The 23,639-nt window shown below is 37.6% G+C and overlaps 1 protein-coding gene across 6 annotated transcripts in view; it reads right to left on the reverse strand.

Moving 5' to 3' along the window:
- Window positions 1–23,639, reverse strand: part of DROSHA (drosha ribonuclease III) — a 123,783-nt gene that overhangs the window by 43,645 nt on the left and 56,499 nt on the right. For 5 of the 6 annotated variants that reach the window (XM_061189152.1, XM_061189150.1, XM_061189151.1 and 2 more), the window contains 6 exons: window positions 19,876–20,000; window positions 18,156–18,255; window positions 16,374–16,481; window positions 6,922–7,029; window positions 6,240–6,378; window positions 5,839–5,899 (listed from right to left, as the gene is read on the reverse strand). In XM_061189152.1, the coding sequence (XP_061045135.1) occupies window positions 5,839–5,899; window positions 6,240–6,378; window positions 6,922–7,029; window positions 16,374–16,481; window positions 18,156–18,255; window positions 19,876–20,000 (641 nt within the window). The remainder of the gene's footprint in view (window positions 1–5,838; window positions 5,900–6,239; window positions 6,379–6,921; window positions 7,030–16,373; window positions 16,482–18,155; window positions 18,256–19,875; window positions 20,001–23,639) is intronic. The other variant, XM_061189149.1, reaches the window with a different exon arrangement.

Below are 23,639 nucleotides of genomic sequence, written 5' to 3' on the forward strand. Positions count from 1 at the left end.
GAGAGAAAGGAGAATGCATTCTTAGAGTTAGAACACTGAAAAATCAGCTTTGGTACAATGTTCTAGCTTCCCATGGTCCAAACTGCAAATTCTAAATTTAACCTAGCATCTAAAGTCCTTCAAAATAGGCCTAACCTACCTTTTCAGTCTCGTTGTCCACTGCTATCCTCTCCCACCTATGCACAGGGTCCTGTTCCGAAACTGCCTGGTCCTCTCTGAAAAGGGCATCCCCTAAAATACTCAGTGCCTGTGTTCAGGCCAAGCTCCTTGCCGCCCTGGAGGCTGCTGCTCTCCCCTGTGCACGGAGACACATTGAAAACCTACCCACCTCTCAAGGTCTAGCAAAATGTGAGCTCCAGATGAATCCCTGCCTGAGTCCCTCATCAAAATTAATACTCTCCCCCTCAGTGCAGAGATTGCATTGTATTTATATCTTAATTACATGATGAATGTGCATCTCACAGGCTGTTTCTCATGTTGGAGTACAAGGCTGAACCGAATGCCTAATCCTTCAGAGACCTTCTCTGTGGTAACATTTCATTGTAATGTGCATGAGTTAAATATAACTATACAACTGAGACTTCTGTGGTTAAATAGTGACATTTTAAAAAATTATGGGCGGCATATTCACTTGAGATGATGCCATCATAAAAGTTAATTATTTTGTAGTTTTGATAGGCAGACAGATTTTTATTTATTAATTTTAAGTCTTCGTGTCTTTTTGTAAATGCTAGCTGATCCCAAATCAGATTAAGAGAGTAACCAGCCATTTAAACTTTTGATGGCCCTGACCATGACCTTTCCTAATGCCCCCATTTCCCTATTTCTAGTCAACGAGTAAATAACCTGGAATAAAAGTAATGTCATGAATGGCATTCTTTTCTTTAAGACTTATTTACTGAGCCCCTGCTTTGTGAAAGGCATTAGTTGGAAAAGGAAAAGAATTTGAAAAAAGAAAAAAGAGAGTAGGACAAAAGACCTTCAAAATGCTCACGGTTAAAAAAAAAAATCAGACTATGACACAATTATAATACCTGGGAGAACCAGAACATGCACAATAAAACAAATGCTAGCAGGATCTGGGCAGGATGTCACAGGGTACACAGGGCATTCCACAGGTACAATTACTGCTGGCATTCAGGGAAGGGAGAGGGTACGCCTGGCAGCACAGCAAGTCCCTCAGTCTTACTGGTGTGCAGAGAGCCACAGGGAAGAGAGTGATGTGCCTGGATCACTGGGTGCTGAGATTGCCAGGTGGGGAAGTTCAGACTTATTCAGTAGGTGACGAGACGTCACAGAAAGCTTTCAAGCAGGTTACAGTTAAGATCTAGAGAGGAGGCTCCAGAAATAGCAAGATGAAGCCTGGAGAGGCAGCCCAATGGGAGACCTGGCAGAAGGCGGCACTAATTGCACTGCAGGGTGGGCAAGGGTGAGAGGAGTGGTATTCAGAGGGGCTGGGGGAAGAATTCCATCAAGCTCCCCTACGTGCCTTGCTCCTCCACCTTCAGTGCCAGACACAGATTCCCCAAACAACCTACTAGCTCGTTGGCTCTCTCTTTCCTTTCTCCAGTCTGAAATTCTGAGCAAGCTTGCTTGGGAGGAGATATAACCACTGACATTTGAAATTGGACAGTGTTTGTTTCAAAGATATACAAATACTTACAAGGAGCAGAGACTACTGCATCCCACTTTATAAGAGCAAACTAAGAAACAAACAGGGAAGAGGGCAAGTCGTTTCAAGTGAATGCAATTATTCTGGTGCACAGTGCATAACTGACCTATAATCCGTGAACAACCACCAGAGCTCTCCTTAGCCCCTAGTCTGGCGTGTATGTTTTGTTTCTGACCTTCACTGAAGCACTCAGCAGAGTCTTCCTTATATGAAGTTACTTATGTTTACGGCACTTTTACCCCACCCCAGGCAGTCACACCTCCTGGTGAGCGGGGGCTTTGTCTTACTTGCCTTTGGATCCCTGTAAAATATCTACGAACTGCCTCAAGCTCAAAAGGCACTGGATAAATGTCTGTTGGATTGCATTTGTCTGAGTTTCTTCAGTATGGCTCCCAGGGCTGTATTGACACAGCTGGGGCTACTGGACAGCAGCAACAAAGCAGCAGCCGGCCCGGCCACCGAGGCTGAGAGGATCTTTCTGAACAGAAACTTGGGGTCGACTCTGCATCAGCCAAAAGATCAGACCTACTGCAAGAGGCTCTCAGCACAAGCAGCAGAGGCCAGAGCAGAAGTCAAAGGACAAGAGAGAGCATCTGTTTATTCTCTATCAATGGTATCATTTTCAAAACGGTAAATTCAGAAAGAACACAGTTTCTCAGCTATCATTCCCTTTGCCACAGTAAGAAAACATAAACCATGAGGTTTAAACAATGCTACCAAAAGACGTAATTTACATACCAATAACTGTGGTTGGGGTAGATGAGACAAAGATCACTTAAACCTGTGCTTTCATCATTGAAAAGGACGCATCTATTGCGTGTGTGGCCTTGCTAAAGGGGCTGCAGGGGACCCAGGGTTTCACTTATTAAAATACAGAACCGGTCATCTGGAGACTCCACAATATAGCAAGGTAAAATGAAACCATGGCCACGCTATCCCTGAGGGTGTGATTAAGGGCTCCTCTAATTAGACAGTCCTTTTCTGATCTTAGACCCTCACAGGACACAGTAGTGAGGCATGTGATCATCTTCAAATTGGAATTTTAAAGTTCTGTCCTGCCTTTCTTTTTACCTCTTGATTGAAGAGGAAAGACAGTTTGGTTTATGATAACCTCAAAAGACAGCAACGTCAAGGCAAGTCTATTTGAAAAGAAAAGTGATACATGAAGAAAAAGGTAGAAAAGGAAGCTGCACTAGCTCGGCTGGGCACCTACCTCACTGTGGAGGCCAGTTACCAGCTGCAGCAGTGTCTCAACTCTGTCACTTCCAACCCTGCTCTACCTACCTTTCATCCATCTAAGTCTGGATCCCAAGAGGGACAAACCTGGCTATTCAACTCTTCAATGCCCCGTTTTAAAAAGCAAGCCGCCCTCAAGCAACCTCCTCTACTGGCTTTCAAAATAGAACCTGCTGTGCTTCACACACAGAGATAAGCCTCCTGAGAGCAACATCAGAGCCCCACCAGCATCTGGCATTTACTTCCATTCAGTTTTCCAGGGTGTTAACGAGTTTATATAGACTCAGCCTACTTCCTTCCCAGGTTCTTCAGGGGTTCCAGGCCACAAAGTGAGAATATTAATATACTAAGGTATCACTTAAAATCAAGAAATAAAATAAGGAAAGCTAACATATAAAACTTTCCAACCCATTACATGAGGCCAGTATTATCCTAATAGTGAAACCAGACTAAAACGTCACAGGAAAGGAAAACTAGAGACCAAAAATCCTCAACAGCATACTAGCAAACTAAATTCTAACTAAACATAGCATATAAAAAAGGATTATATACCATGATCAAGTGTGATGTATCCCAGGAAGGCAAGGTTGGTTTAACACCCCAAAATCAATTAATGTAATACACCATGTGGATAAAATAAATGAAAAAAACACATGATCATCTTAATAGATGCAGAAAAAGCATTTGACAAAGTTCAACACACTCTCATGACAAAAACATTCAGCAAATTAGGAATAAAAGGGAACTTCCTCAATCTGATAAAAGGCACCTATGAAAAACCCAGAGATAACATCATACACAATGGTAAAAGAATGTTTTCCATTTAAGATTAGGACGAAGGTAAGGATCCTCTCTCACCACTTCTATTTGATATTGTACTGGAGACTCCAGCTAGGGCAACTAGGTTAAGAAAATGAAATAAAAGGCATCCAGACTGTTAAGGAAATAGTAAGAATATCTCTATTTATAAGTGAAATGATCATCTATATAGAAAATCTTAAGGAATTCACTAAAAAACTACTGGAGCTAACAAATGAGCTCATCAAGGTTGCAAGATACAAGATCAATAATCAAAAATCAATTGTATTTCTATATGCTTGCAATGAACAATCCAAAAATAAAGATTAAGAAAATAATTTCATTTATAATAGCATCGAAAAGAATAAAATACTTATGAATAAATTTAACAAAAGATATACAAAATGTATACTCTGAAAACTAAAAAGCATTACTAAGAAACTAAAGACAACAAAGAAAAAATAAAGACATCTAATGTTCAGGGAACAGAAGACAATATTAAGCAGAAGACTTAATATTAAGATGGTAAGCATTCACAAACTGATCCACAGACTCAACACAATCCCTATCAAAACCCCAGCTGGCTTCTTTGCAAAAGTTCTTAAGGTAATTAAAAAATTCATGTGGAAATGTAACAGGTCTAGAATAGCCGAAACAGTCTTGAAAAAAAAGAAGAAAGTTGGAGAAGAGATCTTGCATTTCTAGATTTCAAAACTTATTACAAAGCTACAGTAATCAAGACAGTGTGGTACTGGCTTAAGGACAGACATAAAGATCAATGGAATGAACTAAGAATCCAAAAAAAACCCCTCAAATATACTGTCAAGGGTGATTTCAACCCAGATGATTTAGTGGGGAAAGATCAGCCTTTTCAAGAAGTGGTGCTGGGACAACTGCATATCCACAAGCAAAAGAATGCAGCTGGACCTCTATGTCATACCATATATAAGAATTAACTCAGAACAGAACAGATCTAAATGTCAGAGGAAAAAACCCATAAAGCTCTTAGAAGAAACAGATGTAAGTCTTCGTGACTTTAGATTAGGCAATGGTTTCTTAGACATGACACCAAAAGCAGAAGCAACAAAAGCAACAAAATTTATCTATTATGTGGAATTCATCAAAACTTTTGTGCTTCACTAAGAGAGTGAAAAGATGATCCATAGAACGAGAAAAGATTTTTACAAATCACATACCTGATAAGGGACTTGTATCTAGAATACATTAAAAAATGATTGTAACTCAACAACAAAAAGTAACCTGATTAAAAATGGGAAAAGGATCTGAATAGATATTTCTCCAGAGAAGATACATGAATGGCCCATAAGCACATGAAAAGATGCTCAACATCAGTAGCCATCAGGGAAATATGACAAAACCACAATGAGATAATATTTCATATCCACTAGAAAGCCCAGGTTCAAAAAGACAGCTAATAACAAGTGTTGGGAAAGATGTGAAGAAATCAGAACCTTCATATATATTGCTGCTGGGAAAATAAAATGGTGCAGCCACTTTGGAAACAGTCTGGCAGTTCCTTAAAGGAAAGGTGAAACAGAGTTACCGTATCATCCAGAAATTCCACTCTTAGGTATATACCCAAGAAAAATCAAAACATATGTCCATACAAAAACCTGTATACAAATATTCATAGCAACAGCATTCATAATAACCAAAAAGTAAAAACAAATGACCATCAGTTGGTGACTAGATAAATAAAACATGGTATACCTATACCATGGAATATTATTTGGCAGTAAAAAGAAACACTGACATATACTGTAACATGGATAAATCTTTTAAAAATAATGTAAAGTAAAATAAACCAGTCACAAAGGACCACATATTGTATGACACCATTTATACAAAATGTTCAGAATAGGTAAATCCATAAATATTGAACATGGATTAAAAGAAGACTGGTGGATGTCCAGGGCTGGGCAGGCTGAGAGAAGTGGGGAGTATGGGGTTTCTTTTGGGGGTGATGAAAATGCTCTAAAATTAGACAGTGATCATGGTTGCACCATTTTGTGAATAAACCAAAAACCACTGAATTGTACACTTTAAATGGGGGAATTGTATGGTATGTGAATTATATCTCAACAAAGCTATTATTAAAAAATCTACTTTACCTTGAGGGAGTCGGGTCATCTTGGCCAAGGCGTGACATAATATTTATTAAGGTGTTAATTCCTATTAAAAAAAAAATCACAACTAAATACTGTTAGAAGAATTCTAGGACCATCATATGACATGTAGAAAGAAAATTATCTATCTCACCCCAATTTGACTAGCATGTCTACAAGTTTGATCAACTTAGTTACTTAAAACACTTGATAGGAGAAAGAACATTTTCTCACAAATTCATCTACTCTTATCATAATGCTCTGCTCAAAGTGAATGTTATTACATATGGGTCAGGAAACACTAAAGAAAGAGAGAATGAAACAGTCACCAGGGAACCATTCCTGGTGGGGATTTAATTTACAACAGGAGACACAGAACAAAACAGGAGAGTGGAATCCAAACATACCTTTTTTCCGCATGTGCATGTGATGAACTTTTCTATCTCCATATTTGGGTTGCCGAATTCCACAGTTAGACAAAGAATTCCTGGCATGATCAGGATTCATTCCAAAATTTAAGTGATGACTTGGGTGGGTCATGGCCAGCTAAAATTTCAATGAAATAAGTTCAGTCTTAAAAACTCAGCATAAAAACAAAAACAAAAACAAACTCAGCATAGATGCACCATCTTTATATCACCTCAAATGAAACAGGAAAGAGATCTGTTTATCTAGTCAAATTTTAAGCCCTGATCTTTCCATCTTATTTCCTCCAGTGTCAAATTTCCAAAGCTTTGGTGCAAGCTCTTCTAAACAAACCTAAAAAACCACATCTTTCAGAGAAGAATTAGAATATGCAGCACCTGGAAAGAAGAGCCATAAAGGAGGAAAAGCTGAAAGAAGAGGTCAGGTTTGACGGGCAAATTTTAGCTTTAGTCTACTTCTTTAGGGACAGCATCAAAAAGAAAAAAAAAAAAGTGAGAAAAAGGGTTTGAAAGTGGCAATAAGAGTAGAGTAGTGGAGAGAGCTTTGTTTCTAAACGTCCTCATCATCTCCCAGAGTAGAGAATCTCAGTGCTCCATTTGTAACCTGCAAGATGAATTACTCCTATCTTGTTATTATATAAATTTACAGGAGAGTAATTCTTACCTGTAACAGACAACGATCTTGGAAAGTATATCCTATCAACTTGTCCAGATGCATTAGGCACTGGTGGTAGCGAATATGATGGGTCAAAACAGGCAGCATCATTGCATGCTAGGAAAAAGCATATTTCAATATGTTTAACTCTATAAAAACTTATTAAAAACACTTCATTTATTTTACAACAAACAAGAACCATGTTTACATCCTAAATTCCATCTCACAAAGTCTTGAAACAGTTTACTGGCTGCATGGCGTCCTGGCATATCCTCTGTGAGGGGTGGTGGACTACAGCTGTTAAAGATACGGTCTCTAGAACCAGAATGCCTGGGTCCAAATCCTGCTCTGTCACTCATTCATCATGGGACTCAGGGCAAATTATCTAACCTCCCTGTTTCTGTTTCCTCACCTGTAAAATGAAGACAATCAGTGTAGCTACTTTCAAGGACAGTTAAAAGGATTAAATGAGCAAATAGAAAAAGCTGCTTAGAATAAGGCCTATTGGCCCTCACTGAAGTAGGAATAGCCCTGGTTCATCAGTACCCAGCAGGGTAACCTTAAGGAAGTCATAAGAATTTCTGTGCCTCCTTGTCTATCTTTAATTCTAAGGGAATGGATTAGGACTCACAAATTCTGAAACTTTGTCAGTGTCAAGACACTTCTGAGAATCTAAGGAAAATGAATCTTTCCCCAGAAAAGTGCCTATGTGCACAAACATACAAAAATTGTATGGAATTTTAATGAGTTCACAGATCTCTAAAGCCCATCACTATCCTCTGGGTAAGAACTTCTCAGCCAGATGATCTCGAAAGGCCATTCTAGGTTTAACACTAAATCTAACATTATAAGGACAACTTTTATAAAACCACCGATAGAGTTAAATCACCTGAGGACACAGAACTTTTATTTTCATTTCACTTTTCATTTGGCTATAGATTCCTTATTGGGAGATTTCATGGAAAACATATCTTTTTCCTTCTTTCGTTCTTTCTTTTTTTTTTTTTAATAATGTTTCCCTAGAACTCAAGAGAATGAAGGAGTTATTCTTATTCATCAGAACCTGGAGGATGGGCACAGCCCATCCCAGAATGACTGACATGTGCTTTATATCATTTTAGTCTTTGAAGTATTTTAAGCTGGCATTATTTAAAAATACATGATAATGGATTTGCTTGAAATTACAGAAATCAGTTTCCTGTATTAACTTATAAAGAAAGATTAGTTCTCCCAAAAAGGATCTCTAATCAACAGAAAGTCTTTCTTTCCAGTTCAATTCAATAAATACATATTAAGCACCTCCACGTGTAAGGCTTATATTAGTTGTGGAAGAGAAAAAAGACGAAGACACTCTTTTTTCTCCCAAGGGCTTCTCAGAGATATGCCATTCTGATTCAAATTACTGGCATTTTGTCCACTTCGTTTCAATAAGTGCTGTATTAAAAAACAAAATAATAAACAAAGTGTGTGGCCAAAGTATAATATAGTTTTCCAGGCATTTCAATTGCAGGGGACTCAAGGGTGTTGATGCTAAGCACACAAGGAGGATGGGTCATGAAGACTATGCAGTGTAACTATCTTTCTAAAGTATGAATTCAAACTGGTGTTTTAATACCTCCGGGAAGAGACAAATCATTACCTGTTAAGAAAACAACACTACCTTTACAGTACTCTGATTATTAGAAAATTATCATTAGTCCAAATCTATTTCTTTGGAGGTTTACCCCTTTGAACTTAGATCTACCCCTGGAAAAGAACAAAACCTTTACTTATGTGAAACAGCTGTGAGTCCCTTCGCCACTTCCTCTAAACTTGCTCCAAATAGAGCCAGTTTCTCTTTCCAGGTATGTTTCTTGTGACCACCATGGAAAGGTATATATGACCCATGTCCATCTTGTATCCCTGACAAACAAGTCTCAAGGTTATCTACGAGGCTCTAGCTCAGTTTTTTAAATTATCAATTTTTGAAATGTTAAAATACACACAATCACTAAGCATCTCCTCCCCACTCCATTCATGCCTAGAAACTGCTTTCATTCTTAAAAGCTCCTTTGGAAGACCGTAAGAAAATGGCAGTGCAGTTTTTAAATCTATTCAAATTCTCCACTAAAAATGAGCAACCAGGATAGCAAAATAGAACTGTGAACAATAAATACATAAAAACTAGATGACAAGGTATCCCCATGAATGCCAAAATAAGTGTGGGTGAGGACAAAGACCTGTGTGTGGTCTCAGCATCTGAGAGAGAAAAAACACAGGGAGAGCAGCAGGGCTTCTGATGACCCCAAGAATGGAAGAGCCCCCAAATTAACATATATTCACTGGAATTGTGGCCCAAACTGGAGAGGGCTCTGCAGAATCCAATTCACTGGATGAGTATAAGAGGACAGTCTAACACTGTGGGAGAAGCCTGGGCCCTAAAAATGCTCAAAATTAAAAACTCAAGTTCCCTTCCAGGGTAAAGCCCCATGGTGTAAAGAAAGTGCTAGGAGTAAAAGCCACATTTAGCAGGAGGGAAACAATAAAGGGCAAAAGAAAGAGAATGTCCAGATAAAAGTAGAGGAACAAAACAGACGCAGCAGATCTCAGATATAATGAGCACCCGCCCCCCCCATTTTTTTAATCACTTTGCAAAAACAACAGAAGGAGAGGCTCTAGAACCATGAGAACTATTCTGGCTTACATTTCCTTCTAAAAGTATAGGAAAATAGGGACTTCCCTGGTGGTCTAGTGGTAAAGAATCCGCCTTCCAATGCAGGGGATGCAGGTTTGGTTCCTGGTCAGGGAACTAAGATCCCACATGTCATGGGGCAACTAAGCCCGCACACCACAACTACTGAGCCCGCGCGCCTCAACTAGAGAGCCTGTGTGCCGCAAACTTCAGAGCCCATGCCACAACTAGAGAGAAAACCTGCACGCTGCAAATAGAGAGAAGCCCGCATGCTGCAACAAAGAGCCCGCACGCTGCAACGAAGATCCCTCATGCCGCAACGAAGACCCAATGCAGCCAAATAAAATTTAGAAATTAAAATAAATAAATAAATATTTTTTAAAAAGAGCACAGGAAGATATTTCACTTATTTAACATGATTTAACTTAAAGAGCAACGGAAAAGAATCACGATTAAATCACACTCAAGGATTTTATAAGAAAATAGACGAAAGGAATAGAACAAGATACCTCCGATAATAAAATGCCAGAAAGACATGCCAATAAAACCAATGAAAGCTGTAACCTATTATTTCAAAACAAACTAAATTAAGAAAACAATAACATTTATAAAGAAAACTATTAATAAATACTATATTAATTCAGAAATGAGATGACTAGAGGAAAGAAAGATTTGAAAAGAAGTGACAAAACTCAGGAAAAAGACATAGAAGGAAATAATGATTTCAAGAATATAGACTAAACAGAAGGAACACAACAGCATATTAACCAATGAATAGTGTCTTTGAGAAATAAAAGATGGAAAAAAGAAAAACTTTTAGAAAAAATAAAAAAATCAGAAAAACTGAAGGATTTAAGAGAAAATGATAGATATGGAAAATAAGCAAAGAAGATACAAGATGCATATAATAGGAGTCCTTATTAAAAAAAAAAAAGAAATCAAAACAATAGAATAATGAAATCAGTAATTCAAGAAAACTTTCCTGAGATGAAAGACAATGTGAAAGTATACATTGAAAGGGCACACAGCATATCTGAAAAAAATTGACCAAAAAGAGCTGAGACATATTCTAGTAAAACTACTGTTAGTTTTTAAAGAAAAAAAAAATCTTTGGACGCTGAGACAAAAGGACCTAAGCTGTTCAAACCCATGTTGTTCAAGGGCCAGCTGTAGCAGATAGTAGTTATTTTCATTAACAGACAATGGGATACACACATACAGCAAGAGGGAGATGAGGGAGAAGTTTAATTATACAATAAAGGTAAACATGAGAACAAAAATATAATCTCTCCTAAATACAAAAAGAGATATGGAAAGAAAAAAAAAAGGCAAATAAAATAGACCTCGTAAGTGACCACAAAACTTCAAAACAGTTTGACAGAGGGGAGGCCACATATATCGAGAGAGTGTGTGTGTGTGTGTCTATTTGCTTATATTAAAATGGGAAAGATTAAATCATTTCTAAAAGATGGTTACCTTTGGGGTGGGAAGGAAAGTGGCAAGAACAAGGTGGAAGCAACAGAGATAGAAATTAGATTTTTAAAAAACATAATTGCATTTGTAAATCTGAGTTTGGAATCATGGTAAATATTCTACGTAATTATAAGACAATATGTAATTTTTAAAAGGAACCTCTAAAATCAAAAGTAAAATAAAATAAATGAATCTGTGTATCCAGTTTGTGGTATAAGCACAAATGACCTTAAAACATGGTAATCTGAGTGTGCATGCCTGGTGGGATATAACTATAATCACAGACAAAAAGACCCCAAACAAACAACTACTTCCCATAATCATATTGTTCGTGGTGCCATTAATACTGTTATTCTAAAACTACTGTTTGTGTATGTATTATGGAATAAATAGAATGAGCAATTTTTTTGGTTTTGTCCTATATGGGATCTGTACCTCAGCGTAATCAAAGAGCTGGTGAGGGGAATATTCTTTTTAAAAGTATTCTGATAAATGCAGAAGGAAAGACAGAATATCACTTTGGCAACTCCTAATGAATTACTGGGCCTCGGTAATGATTCATCAATAACTAATAACGTCACACACAAAAAAGAGAGACCAGGGACTTCTCTAGTGGTCCAGTGGTTAAGACTCCATACTCCCAATGAAGGGAGCCCGGGTTTGATCCCTGGTCAGGGAACTAGATCCCACATAACCGCAACTAAGAGCCCACGTGCCGCAACTAAAGATCCCGAATGTCCCAACAAAGATCCCACATGCCACAACTAAGACCCAGCGCAGGGCTTCCCTGGTGGCGCAGTGGTTGAGAATCTGCCTGCCAATGCAGGGGACACGGGTTCGAGCCCTGGTCTGGGAAGATCCCACATGCCGCGGAGCAACTAGGCCCGTGAGCCACAATTACTGAGCCTGCACGTCTGGAGCCTGTGCTCCGCAACAAGAGAGGCCGCAATAGTGAGAGGCCCGTGCACCGCGATGAAGAGTGGCCCCCACTTGCCGCAACTAGAGAAAGCACAGAAACGAAGACCCAACACAGCCATAAATAAAAGAAAAAAAAAAAAAAAGACCCAGCGCAGCCAAATAAATATATTTTTTAAATTTATTAAAAAAAAAGAGAGACCACACTACTCCCTATGAAAAAGTCCTCCAAAAAAAAAAAAAAGAACTTTAAACTCATCACTGCTGTCCAACAGAAGTTTCTATGACGATGGAAATATTCTATATCTGTGCTGGTACAATAGACACTAGCCAGAGGTATCCATTAAGTGCTTGAAATGTGGTGAGGGCAACTAAGAACTGAATTTTTCATTTAATTTCATTTTAATTAATTTAAATTCAAATAGCCATGTGTGGCCAGTGGTACTGTATTAGATAGCACAGTATTAGACCTAACTACCAATCTGTAGGAAATACAAGGGACAGAAACATGCGTTAAATGACCCCGTAAAGTTGCAATCAAGGAAACCCTGATCAGAGCTTAGGAACTCTACAGAATACCTGATCCAGTTTCTTCCACAATAAAAATTTGCAAGGAAAGCAAAGGGAGAAATGGAATGAGACCCCACAGTTTAAAGAGACTTAAAAAAACATCAACTAATCACAAAGTATGGATCTTGTTTGTACTCCATTTCAAACAGGCAAATAAATTTAATAGGCAAATAAATAAGCAATTTAATCGGGAAAATGTGAACATTGACTAGCATTTGGTATTATAGAAATGTTGTTGATACTGTTGAAACTGACTGATGAGTCCATGGAGTTCATTATACTTTCCTCTCTAATCTTGTATATTGATATTATAATATTGTAATATTGATATTTTTAAAAATAAAAGTATAATAATAGTTCTCTATCAGGCCAGTTAGCTTTTAAGCAAAATCTTCTTCCCCTTCCTCACAAGAAGCATTACTTCTCTAGTAAAAAAAAAAAAAAGAAAAAAAAAATCAAGTCTCTCACATGGTCTAAAAATTTTAACAATAACTGTGAAGCCATATGCCTCTCAGAGGTTCTTCCTTTTTTCCCCCAAGTTTTAACTGAGAAAATACTTCCTTCAATGTGTTGTCCAAAATCTCTTAATCCCTAGAGATGTTTCATTTCACTGTTCAGTCATCACCTGCTAAACCACTTAGCAAGAACATCAGCTAGTTTGATAACACATGGCAGGCTTCCATCCCATCCTAGATAGTCACTGTAGGAAGACAGCCAGCTATTAATCAGTCCAAATACAACTCTCTGTCCACTCAATACAAACACCAGCCACGACTCTGATTTTCTTATCAATGCCAGCAGTGGTTCGTCAGGCACCATGCCTCCTCATAAAAATAAGGAGCTGTAGTGTCCTCCAGTTTTGCATGAGCCTCATACTGGTTATATGACTGTCCTGATGCAGATTCTTTGCTCCTTTTTTTGACATCTCTGTGTGTCACATTTATTCATGCTTCATTCTCGTGATTCAGTTTATTGATTTCCATGGACAACCTCCTTAGCATAGCATAGGGCACAGGTACCTACTCCTCTAAGACACCAATTCAACTTCAGTGTGCAAAACCCCATTCTCAAAGCACAGATACTGTAGCCACATGATACCTTTTTTCCTCTTCTGAGTCATAATGCTGAATTTCTCAGCCTCAGTTTGGTTTTGATTTCTGCTTTTTCTTCCATGTTACCCGGAATTCACTCTAACAAGCAGTAACACTGAGAAAATCTTTCAACAGTTTCTCTCTAAACATGGTTCAAGTCTGCATTTAGTTCACGTGTAGTTACAGGTTACTGGACCACCCGTAGGTTTCCATTCCTCCTAACACTGGTTGGGGCATCAGGTAGAATTTTCTCATCTCTAACAACCCTTGCTGCCTTCTCTGGTTGGGAAATTACGCTTCTAGAGTGAGATGCTGGTCCTTAGGTTGCTCTGCCTTAGATTCATCATAATAGTTTTATCGCCAGTGGCAGCCAGACAGCATCACAAGGCTTTCGCTAGCAACCCACTAGCAATTATCACTAACAAAAAGGAGGTTCTACACCGATGAACTACCAAATAGAGGAAACCTCTCCCTGCCCCCACCCAACAATTTTAGAGCTGCGCTCAGCCTTTTTCTCTTAAAATTAAGTATGAGTCCATTTTTTCACAGGCTTCAGGGTTATTCAGAGTATTCAGTGTATAATTTCATTTAACTGCTATTTCTCAATCAGATTCTTATTCTTCATTACCAAAAACACTAAACGCATTTATTTTGAATGTTTTATACGACATTATTACATGCTACCTGCCATCTTATTTAAGGAACACACACAAAAAAGAAAACATTTATTCTGGGATAAGAAATTAAATATAGTTAAGAGCCAATGTTACTTGTAAAAAAATAGGAGGAGAGGAGAATGGAAGCATGGCTTTGAAACAGATGCCGGTTTTCTGTGGAAGAGCAGGAGTCCTCCAGATGGAGGAACCATTATTAGATCAAGAAGTATTCACCTTTGCCAGAGTTTTAATCAGGTCCATTTTCTCCAACCAGTTAGTCAAAAGAACTGATTTGAGTGTGTTTGCCTAACAACCTCAAAGCAGAATGTAAAATATAATAATACACAGAGAGAGAGAGAGAAGACAGCCTAGTGCTCAGGCTGCTTTCAGTCCAGCTGAGGAGCTATCTGTGTCACAGCTGAAGGACAGAAAACGGCGGGGGAACATCATTCAGCACCCCTATTGGTTTTACCAAAACAAAGGGTAGAAAGAGCTCAATGCTTTAAAAACAACTGTGTTCAGCGGGACAAAACTGCCTCAAGGACTGCTCCACAGGGTGGGAGAGAGATCTCGTACAATGGGATGGATACTCCCGTCATACCCACCACTCACCAACCAGTTGTTTTTTTATCTTTTCACAAACTAGGGCGCCATAGGGTTTTGTTTAAAAAACAAAAAAACTTCAAAGTCAACCAAAAACACAAGTTTAAAAGCCACTGAACTAGAAGAACTCTCAGGTCCTTTCCAGTTCTTAACGCTCCACAATGTTATGATCTCAAACGATCAACTTTGACTTATCACCAAGATCACCAGAGTTTGAGCAGATTGTGAAGATTCCACTCATTGTTCTTATGATGTCTTAAGACATTATGTTGGCATTATGGTGTTGTGTGGGTTTTGAAGAAACACTAGCAAACAGAAAAACTGGGTGATACGGCTCCAAGTAGCGCTAAGAAAGAATCAATGGAAGTAAGAGAGTCACTTCTGAAAATACTCACAGTACAAAAAAAAACTGGTCAACTGGCAAAATAACTGAGGACTTGGTGGATGTACTGGCTACCACTGTAGATGATTATTTTCAAACTATTTAGCAATACTGCATCAATAGCAGTTCATCCTAGCACAAAAACATTTAGCTTCACATGGTAAATGAATGACATAGCAATTCCTTCAATGATACGATTACATTCCACTGTTCAATACAATAATTAAAGGCCAACATTGATTTTTTAAAAGAAAACTCATTATGATGAAATGAATACCTAAGAGTATCTGAACTTATTACAATACATGCTACCATCACAACAGATAAGTGGCAGCCTGGAAGTATTCTTCCAAAAGGCCGAACACAGCAAACGGCATTACCTGACCCCAGCCCGGGCAATCATTTCCTTTACTGTAATTCCCGTGGAGTGCAACCAATATCAATCGTAACAAAGGAATCACGTGGAGAGTCAAAGAACATGCTGGGTTTTGGGGACCTCTAATCTGGTAAGAATTCCACCCGTAAGGAAAACAAAAATACTTATTAGTGAGCCAGTTATATATATAGCTGAAACGTTCCTCTATTAAGTTTACCCAAAGAAAAAATATTATCATTTGGCTCAAACATGAAATGTATACTGTTTCTGTTCATAAATGCCTTGCATTCTCTGCAATATAAGTCTGAGTCATCAGTCTGGAAAGTTTGTACACACCACCTTCAGGAATCTGCCTGTAGAGCTGCTGGAGGATCTCTTTTGACAGGCACCTACCCACGAGCTCAAACACGCAGACGCATTTGAAGAACAGACTTGCCTTCATTCAGTGTACAGAGACAGAAGTGAGCATTACTAAGTCAGTGCCTTCCATGCCCCCACTGTGCACATGCACAAGCACACACACACACACAACGAAACAAGACAACACGAAAACTGACACAAGAACAAAACCCAAATGATAGAAAACAATTTATGGTTGGTGTTCCATTTAGCTACAGGTAATATGTTCTGCAGAAACTTCTCAGAATTAGGAAGACTTCAGTGCCAGATGCCTTTTAAAGGAAGAGATGTTTGGGTATAATTGTGTTCTTAGAAGCATCATCACCTGACAGACATCAGAACGGATGCCAGTTTTCCAGAATCCTTGGCTACTCAGCTCCACTGTTACTTCTCGCCTCATGGTATTCTTCTGTCGTATTTTTTGGAGCGCTTCCTAGAAAAGACCCCATTATGATGAGTAACCTTTAAGTTCTAAAGCAATACTAAGCCAAACAACAAGCATTAGTAAATTAGCTGGATTCATTCACCCTTACATTCAGGTAGTCAAACCTCTTCTTGCCAAATTAGATTTTAAAAAAAATAATAAAGGCCTTGGGGATAAGCCAGCTTTTCCTGGTAAATGGATAAGAAAAAAACTAAACCAAATCAACTACTCTGGCGAGTTCAAACAAAAAATGCCCTTTTACTGAAAAAGAAACAAAATGTGGTGTTTGGAATTTGAAATCAGCATGTAAAAATTATATTTAAATCAAGCCTTATGTTAAGCATTTACATATAAGAAAGACAATCAGTAAATTAACCAGAAACCCATGTAATTGTCAAAGCTGCCATCCAATTTGCAAACACTTGCAGCAAGGGTACATTTTATTAAAAAAAGACAGTGATCCAAAACTTCTGCAAGACATAAACAGGAACTGACTCTTCCCTTTTATGCCGCCCTTCAAATAATTTATGATAAAAAATAATTTTATACTTGTATGCTTATTCAATAAAAATCTCAAAGGAATTCATAATTACAACAGGAACCACCACCAGCAGCTCCACCATTGATTAAGTTCCTACTACAGGCCAGTACCACTGGAGGAAAGTTAAATGGAGTATTTTCAAGTCCATACAACCACCTTTTTCCCTGGGTGCACCAACAGAGGGACATTTCAGTCAGCCTCTCTTGGCCTTGGTTCTGTCCTTTATAATGAAGCTGACTGACTCAAGTCACAGAAAGTGATGAGGTCAGAATTCAAACACTTTTGCCAGCTTCAAAACCTTGCTCTTGGGACTTCAATGGTGGTCCAGTGGGTAAGGCTCTGTGCTCCCAATGCAGGGGGCCTGGGTTCGATCCCTGGTTGGGGAACTAGATCCCGCATGCACGCCGCAACTAAGAGTCTGCATGCCGCAGCTAAGAAGTCTGCATGTAACAACTAAGAGTCTGCATGCTGCAACTAAAGATCCTGCATGCCGCAATGAGGATCCCGTGTGCCACAACCAAGACCTGGTGCAGCCAAAATAAATAAGTAAATAAATATTTTAAAAAAACAAACCAAAAAAACCCCACCTTGCTCTTACACTATGGCAACAGAATAAAACCTTACTGAGACAAAATTTATGTTGATACTGAATCCATTTATTCTTAAAATTAAAACTAAAACACAAATGATCCTAGAATACAGATAATACTACCCATTAGTAAAGAAATATGGAATTTGGGATATAAAACCTTAGAAAATCAGTTCACCTTACCAAACTAACAGACATATGGAAGCCAATCTTTTACAACCTTAAGACCACGAAATTTGAATAAGTGGTACTATGTGCAGTCTAAATAATGATAAAAGGCTGATCCAGCATGTTTTAAACTTTAACTTCTATAGAAGCTATATTTATTCCCAACTTTCTTTAAAAAACTGGCCTTTTTAGGGGGGGAAAATGGTCCCTTAGCTACTAAAAGATGAAAAAAATCAATCAGCATACTAACGTGAGGAGGGGAATAAAGTGTGAATTTTTTAAAAGTTTCTTTCCATCTTATTCTAGAAGTGTGGTGTAAAAACAATCTCAAATAAACCTGAAGTGCATCACCATTAGTCACAGGAGAACAAGGTCCAATACCGACCTCCCTCTGTGCCAGCTTCTGCTTGTCAGTTTGTTTGACTTTAGGGCTATTTGCTAGGAGGTGGCGAAGTTTTACGTAACTCTTCCACAGTTTCTGGTACCTAAGGAAAAGGACAGACAGACACCTCAGACAAAAAGAAGGCAAATCTAAAGTGCAATAAAGCCAGGTGTTCTAACAGGCCTACTCAATCATAAATGCATTCTTGTGAATATCCTTAATGGCAGCAGACCTTCATTCTAAGGAAGGATGTGATCTGGGGGGGTTGAGGAGTAGGATGACCAAGAGTCATCTGGAACCTACTTATTAAGTTGATTATTGCCTATATGGGTTGAAAATGAGGTGTCCTATACGGATGAATCTCTCTGGAAAAAATTCCTAGGGAGACACACAAAAACCAATAGAAACATGTATGGTTTCTCATTGTTACCTCTTTGAAAGTAACACATTTTATTTAAATATGTGTTTTCTGATGTTTGTTGAAAGAAAGACCCCTTACTTAATAAAGATACTGTCCGTGTCCAAAATGCCTTCACTAAAAGTAAAAGTTGGAGAGTATTAGAAAAGAGAACCCCCTTTGGGACAATACCCAAGCTACATAGCTACATATATCCATTTTTCCACTGGGAAGGGAAAAAAGACAAATGGTGTATATCAATTTGTATATGCCATGACAAAAATAAGCATATTTGTAGCCAAATATGTTATAACCTGGATCACAGTTAAAGCATCCTGGAAATGAAGAGAATATGAAGTCTTTTATCAGTTCACACTCCTGCCATCTGAGCCCACGAGAGCCTAATCACATTCTACTAACACTTTTCTGAAAAGAAGGGACTTTCCAAAGATTTTCTGTCATATTGAAACTGCTCCTTTCTTGGCCTTAGCTGGGTGTCTCCTTTTTGATAACATTTTTTTAGAGAATGGAGGAAAGAAAGAAGTACTTACACAGTGCCTGGTTCACTGCTTCATACTTTTATCCAAAGGGGGGAAAAAAAGAACAAAACCCTTTAGCCTCTTCTAATATATCAGCCAGAATTGGATTTATGAATTGAAAATCTCCCATGCCCTTTTCTCCCATTATGAATCCTTTAAAAAAATTAAATCAGGAAACGGTTTGTTTGTTTAACAAGGTAGAGAATCCAAACACTCCTGAAGAATATAATATTTCCATTCCCACACATCTTCATTTTCTCCCAGCAAAACACTAACATGCCAGTTGGAAAGTAACATCAATTCTAAGAGTCAGGAGTCATGGCTTCTCCTTCCAATACAACCCTCGATTTTGCATGGGATGTGGAGCTCTTACTAAGATGTCCCCAAAAAACAGAACTCTGCGTAAATGTGGCAGTGCTAAGAACCAACATGGCGCTACTTTCCTCTAGAGGGCACTGAGAAAAATAAAAAAGAATAATAACAGTAAGTACTATAATGATGGATAAAGGAAAAGTTCCTTAAAGGTTAAAAACATACAGGACTCATACTGACCAAGACTGCCAAGGATAATCTATTGAATAATAATTTCCTGCAGTCAAACATGTAGAGAAAATAATTCTTCAGGAGCTACCAAAACTTGCTTCATTTGGTAACCTAAATTTGGAAACATGGCTCATTTCAGGTCTTAATTTTTAAAAAGAAAAAATCCACTAAAGGGGATTCCTCGCTAATTCAGCTGTTAGTAGAAAGTGAAACTGGCTAAGACAAACACTGAAAAATATCTTACTGTGGGTCTCCAGCATAACTCAACTGTGCAGGGCGTATCCCAAAGTGGACGATAATCGGAAAAGTAATCACATCGGGGTTGAACTGTTCGCGATCCAGTTGATCGATGCGGACAGAGCTTGGTTTCTAGGGAGAAAAATCAAAGCCATTTATTCCCTTAAGAAGTCTTTAAGTATTGTCTTTAATCTAAGTAGGGAAGAAAGTAATCGGATTTTTCCCTAGGAAAGCCTCATCCCCAAAGGGAAAATGTCATTTAAAAACCCTTTAATCATAGTAGCTAAACTATATAAAATCTATAATGTCATCCCTATAAATGAGTCTGTGCCATTTGGCATAATGAACAATGATTTTGTCCTTGTTTGCCATCCACATAGAAGCCTTTAAAAATTAAACTTTTGAAAGGACACTTAGGCAGATGTAACTTTTCCTTAACCTCTCCAAAGGCACAGAGGAAGTATTCCACATGACCAGAAAGAGATATGCTGGCTTATTCTGCTTTAATTTCACATTTCAAATGAATAGCTTATTTCTACTCAGGAGGCACAGACAGATGCCTCCATATCATTTTTTTCCCCATTAGTTCTCTGTGTACCTTGTGTATTCCTTTAATTCTATACCTTTAAATTAAAAGGTATGGTGGTACAACGACCAAACAGTTAAGCTTCTCTTATTATGTCCATGTAGGCCATTCTTAAATTTTAATAGAGAGCTTCATAAGTCTTTTTTTTTTTTTTCCCAAGTCTAACAAAAAAAGAAGTGAACAGCTGGTTCCTTCTTAAGTTACTTAAGTATGAGGATCCATTTGTAAAATATCTTTCATCTTGAAAGCTTAAGTTTGTGAAAAGATGGTAAAATCACAGAGAGTACGCTTTAGCAACCTCCTTGCTTATACTCAATGCTCAGGGCAGTCCCTAATTAGAAACTAAATTCTTACTAAGAGATTGTGGGGTCTTTGGTTCAGTAGCTTTAGAGCCAAGGCTATAGAGTTGATCCCCATGGAGGCCAAGAAGCTTCATTCTGTTGAACAGCTATGCCCAACAACTATGACTTGTTTGTCCAGGACACAGGGGTTTCAATGTTAAAACTGGAAAAGCCCCCAGCAACTGGGACAAGCTGGTTACCCTACCCACAACCGTAGTCCTCGTCAGCCATGTGACAAATACAAGTTGGTGACACAGTAAAAAGATTTGTGTAAATTCATCTACATTAGTGAAAAAACAACTTAGACTTCAGTTTTTAAAGAATATTTCAATGTCATTTAACAGTCAAAATTTTACTAGCATCTTGAAAAGTTGACCTCTGCTCTCAAAATTAATAATTGGAGAAGATTTTGGTCACAAAAAACCTAAGATAAAATTATTTAAATGCCCATCAACAGTAGCAACATGTTATTTGGGTCTAAGAATTGTTTCCAATATTTTATGCATCAGAGCAGCAGAATTCATTTTTAAAAGAGGGATTGCACCACGGAAAAACACTAGTGAAGTATTCATGTTTTCATGATTTTGAATACCATGCTATGGTATCAACAGAGGAAACAGTGATTTAAAATATCTATAGTATCTCTAATTTATAGGGGGAGGGGATGAAATAAGTTCTAGACTTTGGCCACACCCTACAGTATCTATCATACCATTTTTGTAGAAGAATAAAAAACATTCTCGCCAATGACCAAAGTATTCCCCAGCAGAGGCAAAGTACCTAGGGAGGGAGATTAATTCTTCTAAGTTCTGCAGCAATAAAGTACTTAATGTGACCATAATGGTTTGGAAATTTTAATAAATTCCGCAATATCCTTACCACTGGGCAATCTTCCAACGCAAGTACTGCAGAGGATGAAATGTGGTGCCATGTCTATTCTGCCCTATTCTCAAAAGGATATAATGAAAGGATGTTTTATTATACTGAGTTTTCAGAATATTTTTCTCCTTTACACTAAGACTAAATACTAAATACTAAAAAAAGAAAAAAAAAATTAACTTCAACATGTCCCTAAGCTTGGTACCCAAACTTAGCTTTCTTAATTTATTTCCAATTACTTTCCAACATAAACCTTTCACCCTGACTAACCTGTGGTTTCCTTATTATCTTTAAAACTGGCCATATACCATCTCAAGTATGTACATTCAATTGTGCCAATAATTTATACAATTTCTTGATTCCTTAAAGACCACAGTAGAATGATTATGAAGAATACCTGGCAGCCCGGCCCAGTGATCTCACCAAAAACTACAAGCTTTCCTGACCGGCTTTTTCAGATTGGTCCATTGACTGAATAATTCATCACAGACTCCTTTCATATGGATATGCTGTGAATTTGCAGCTGGACAAGCAACATATATAATCTACATACTTCACTAGCACCTGGCTTACGTAGTAGTCCCTCAACAACTGAGTTGAATGATGATCATGGTAATGGAGTAAATATCCTCTATGCCATTGGCTCAAAAACAAGCAAGGAGTGAACCAGAAGCAACTGGGATTATTTTTTTAAACTACAGATCTTTGAACCCCATTACGTGGATCATATGGGGTGGGGTCCATCAGGGCATTCTTATATTTTCAAAAGCTCTCCAACTGATCCTAGGATCTTAGGAAATTTTAACCAGGCTATGGAAGAAAGCCCCAGGGTGAAAGTGTTTCCACAGTAAATCATGGGATTCTTCAAGTAGACCTACCAAGGTGAAAAGGCATGTCTCCCACCACCATCACACCCACCCATCCTCTGACCCAACTATAAAACTGACAGAAGAAATGTAAATTTGTGCAACTGTTTAAAGAAAAATTAAGTCCAGAGTCACACCTGCATAGTACTATGACTTGTATACTTCTTTTAAAGTTACTTTAATAATTATTTGTGTGGCTAAACAATATAACAGTAAAAATTGTATAACTTTTTTAGTTTTAAACAACTTTAATGTTTAAATATGTTTTTATTAAACTTTCACTTTCTAGATTCGTTTAAAATAATCAGTATTAGTTGGAATATTTGATTTGCAAATAGCAACATTTTGCTTGTGCAGATGTTACTGTCATGCTACAACAAGTTGATCCAGAGTTTTTATTTTTATGAATCAAGGCTATTAAACAATTTGGCAGCCTTTTAAAAACAACAGCTTTGTTTAAATAGACTACTCTGTTTCTTTACATAGAAGTATTTTAATTCTCCACTTTTGGAAAACTATATCCTGATAAGATGCCAATATATAACTATTTTATGAAATAACATTTTAGACAAAACAATTTTTTAATAAATATATAAAACAGCATATTCTTGATAAGAGAAAACTAGTTATCTATTAATTCTCTGCTTTGATTTTTATATTTTTACCTCAAAATAAACATTAGAAGCAAATTTTAAAGCAAAAAATTTAAGAAACAAAATGAATAAAATGGGAAATATTTGTAACAATTATGGCAAAGAATCAATAAAAAAGGACAAATACCACAAAAGAAAATTAGACAAAGGATATTGATAAGCCATTATCAGAAAAAAAAATTTAAAGGTCAATACACATTTAAAATATCAATTTTTGCTAGAAACCAAAATAAACAGAAAACTGAACTAAACAGTATCAATTTTTTTCCTACCAAATTGACAAAGTTTTTTTTTAAACTAGTATAACTGTATGAAGGAATGGGCAATCTCATATACTCCTTGTCAGAGTGCAAATTCTACAACCCTCTGGAAGGCAATTTATAACATGTACCAAAAGCCTTCAAAAGCATACCTTAAGGAATTAAATGGACACATTCAAAGATAAA

The sequence above is a fragment of the Eubalaena glacialis genome, chromosome 4, assembly GCF_028564815.1.
Source record: "Eubalaena glacialis isolate mEubGla1 chromosome 4, mEubGla1.1.hap2.+ XY, whole genome shotgun sequence".
NCBI lineage: Eukaryota > Metazoa > Chordata > Mammalia > Artiodactyla > Balaenidae > Eubalaena > Eubalaena glacialis.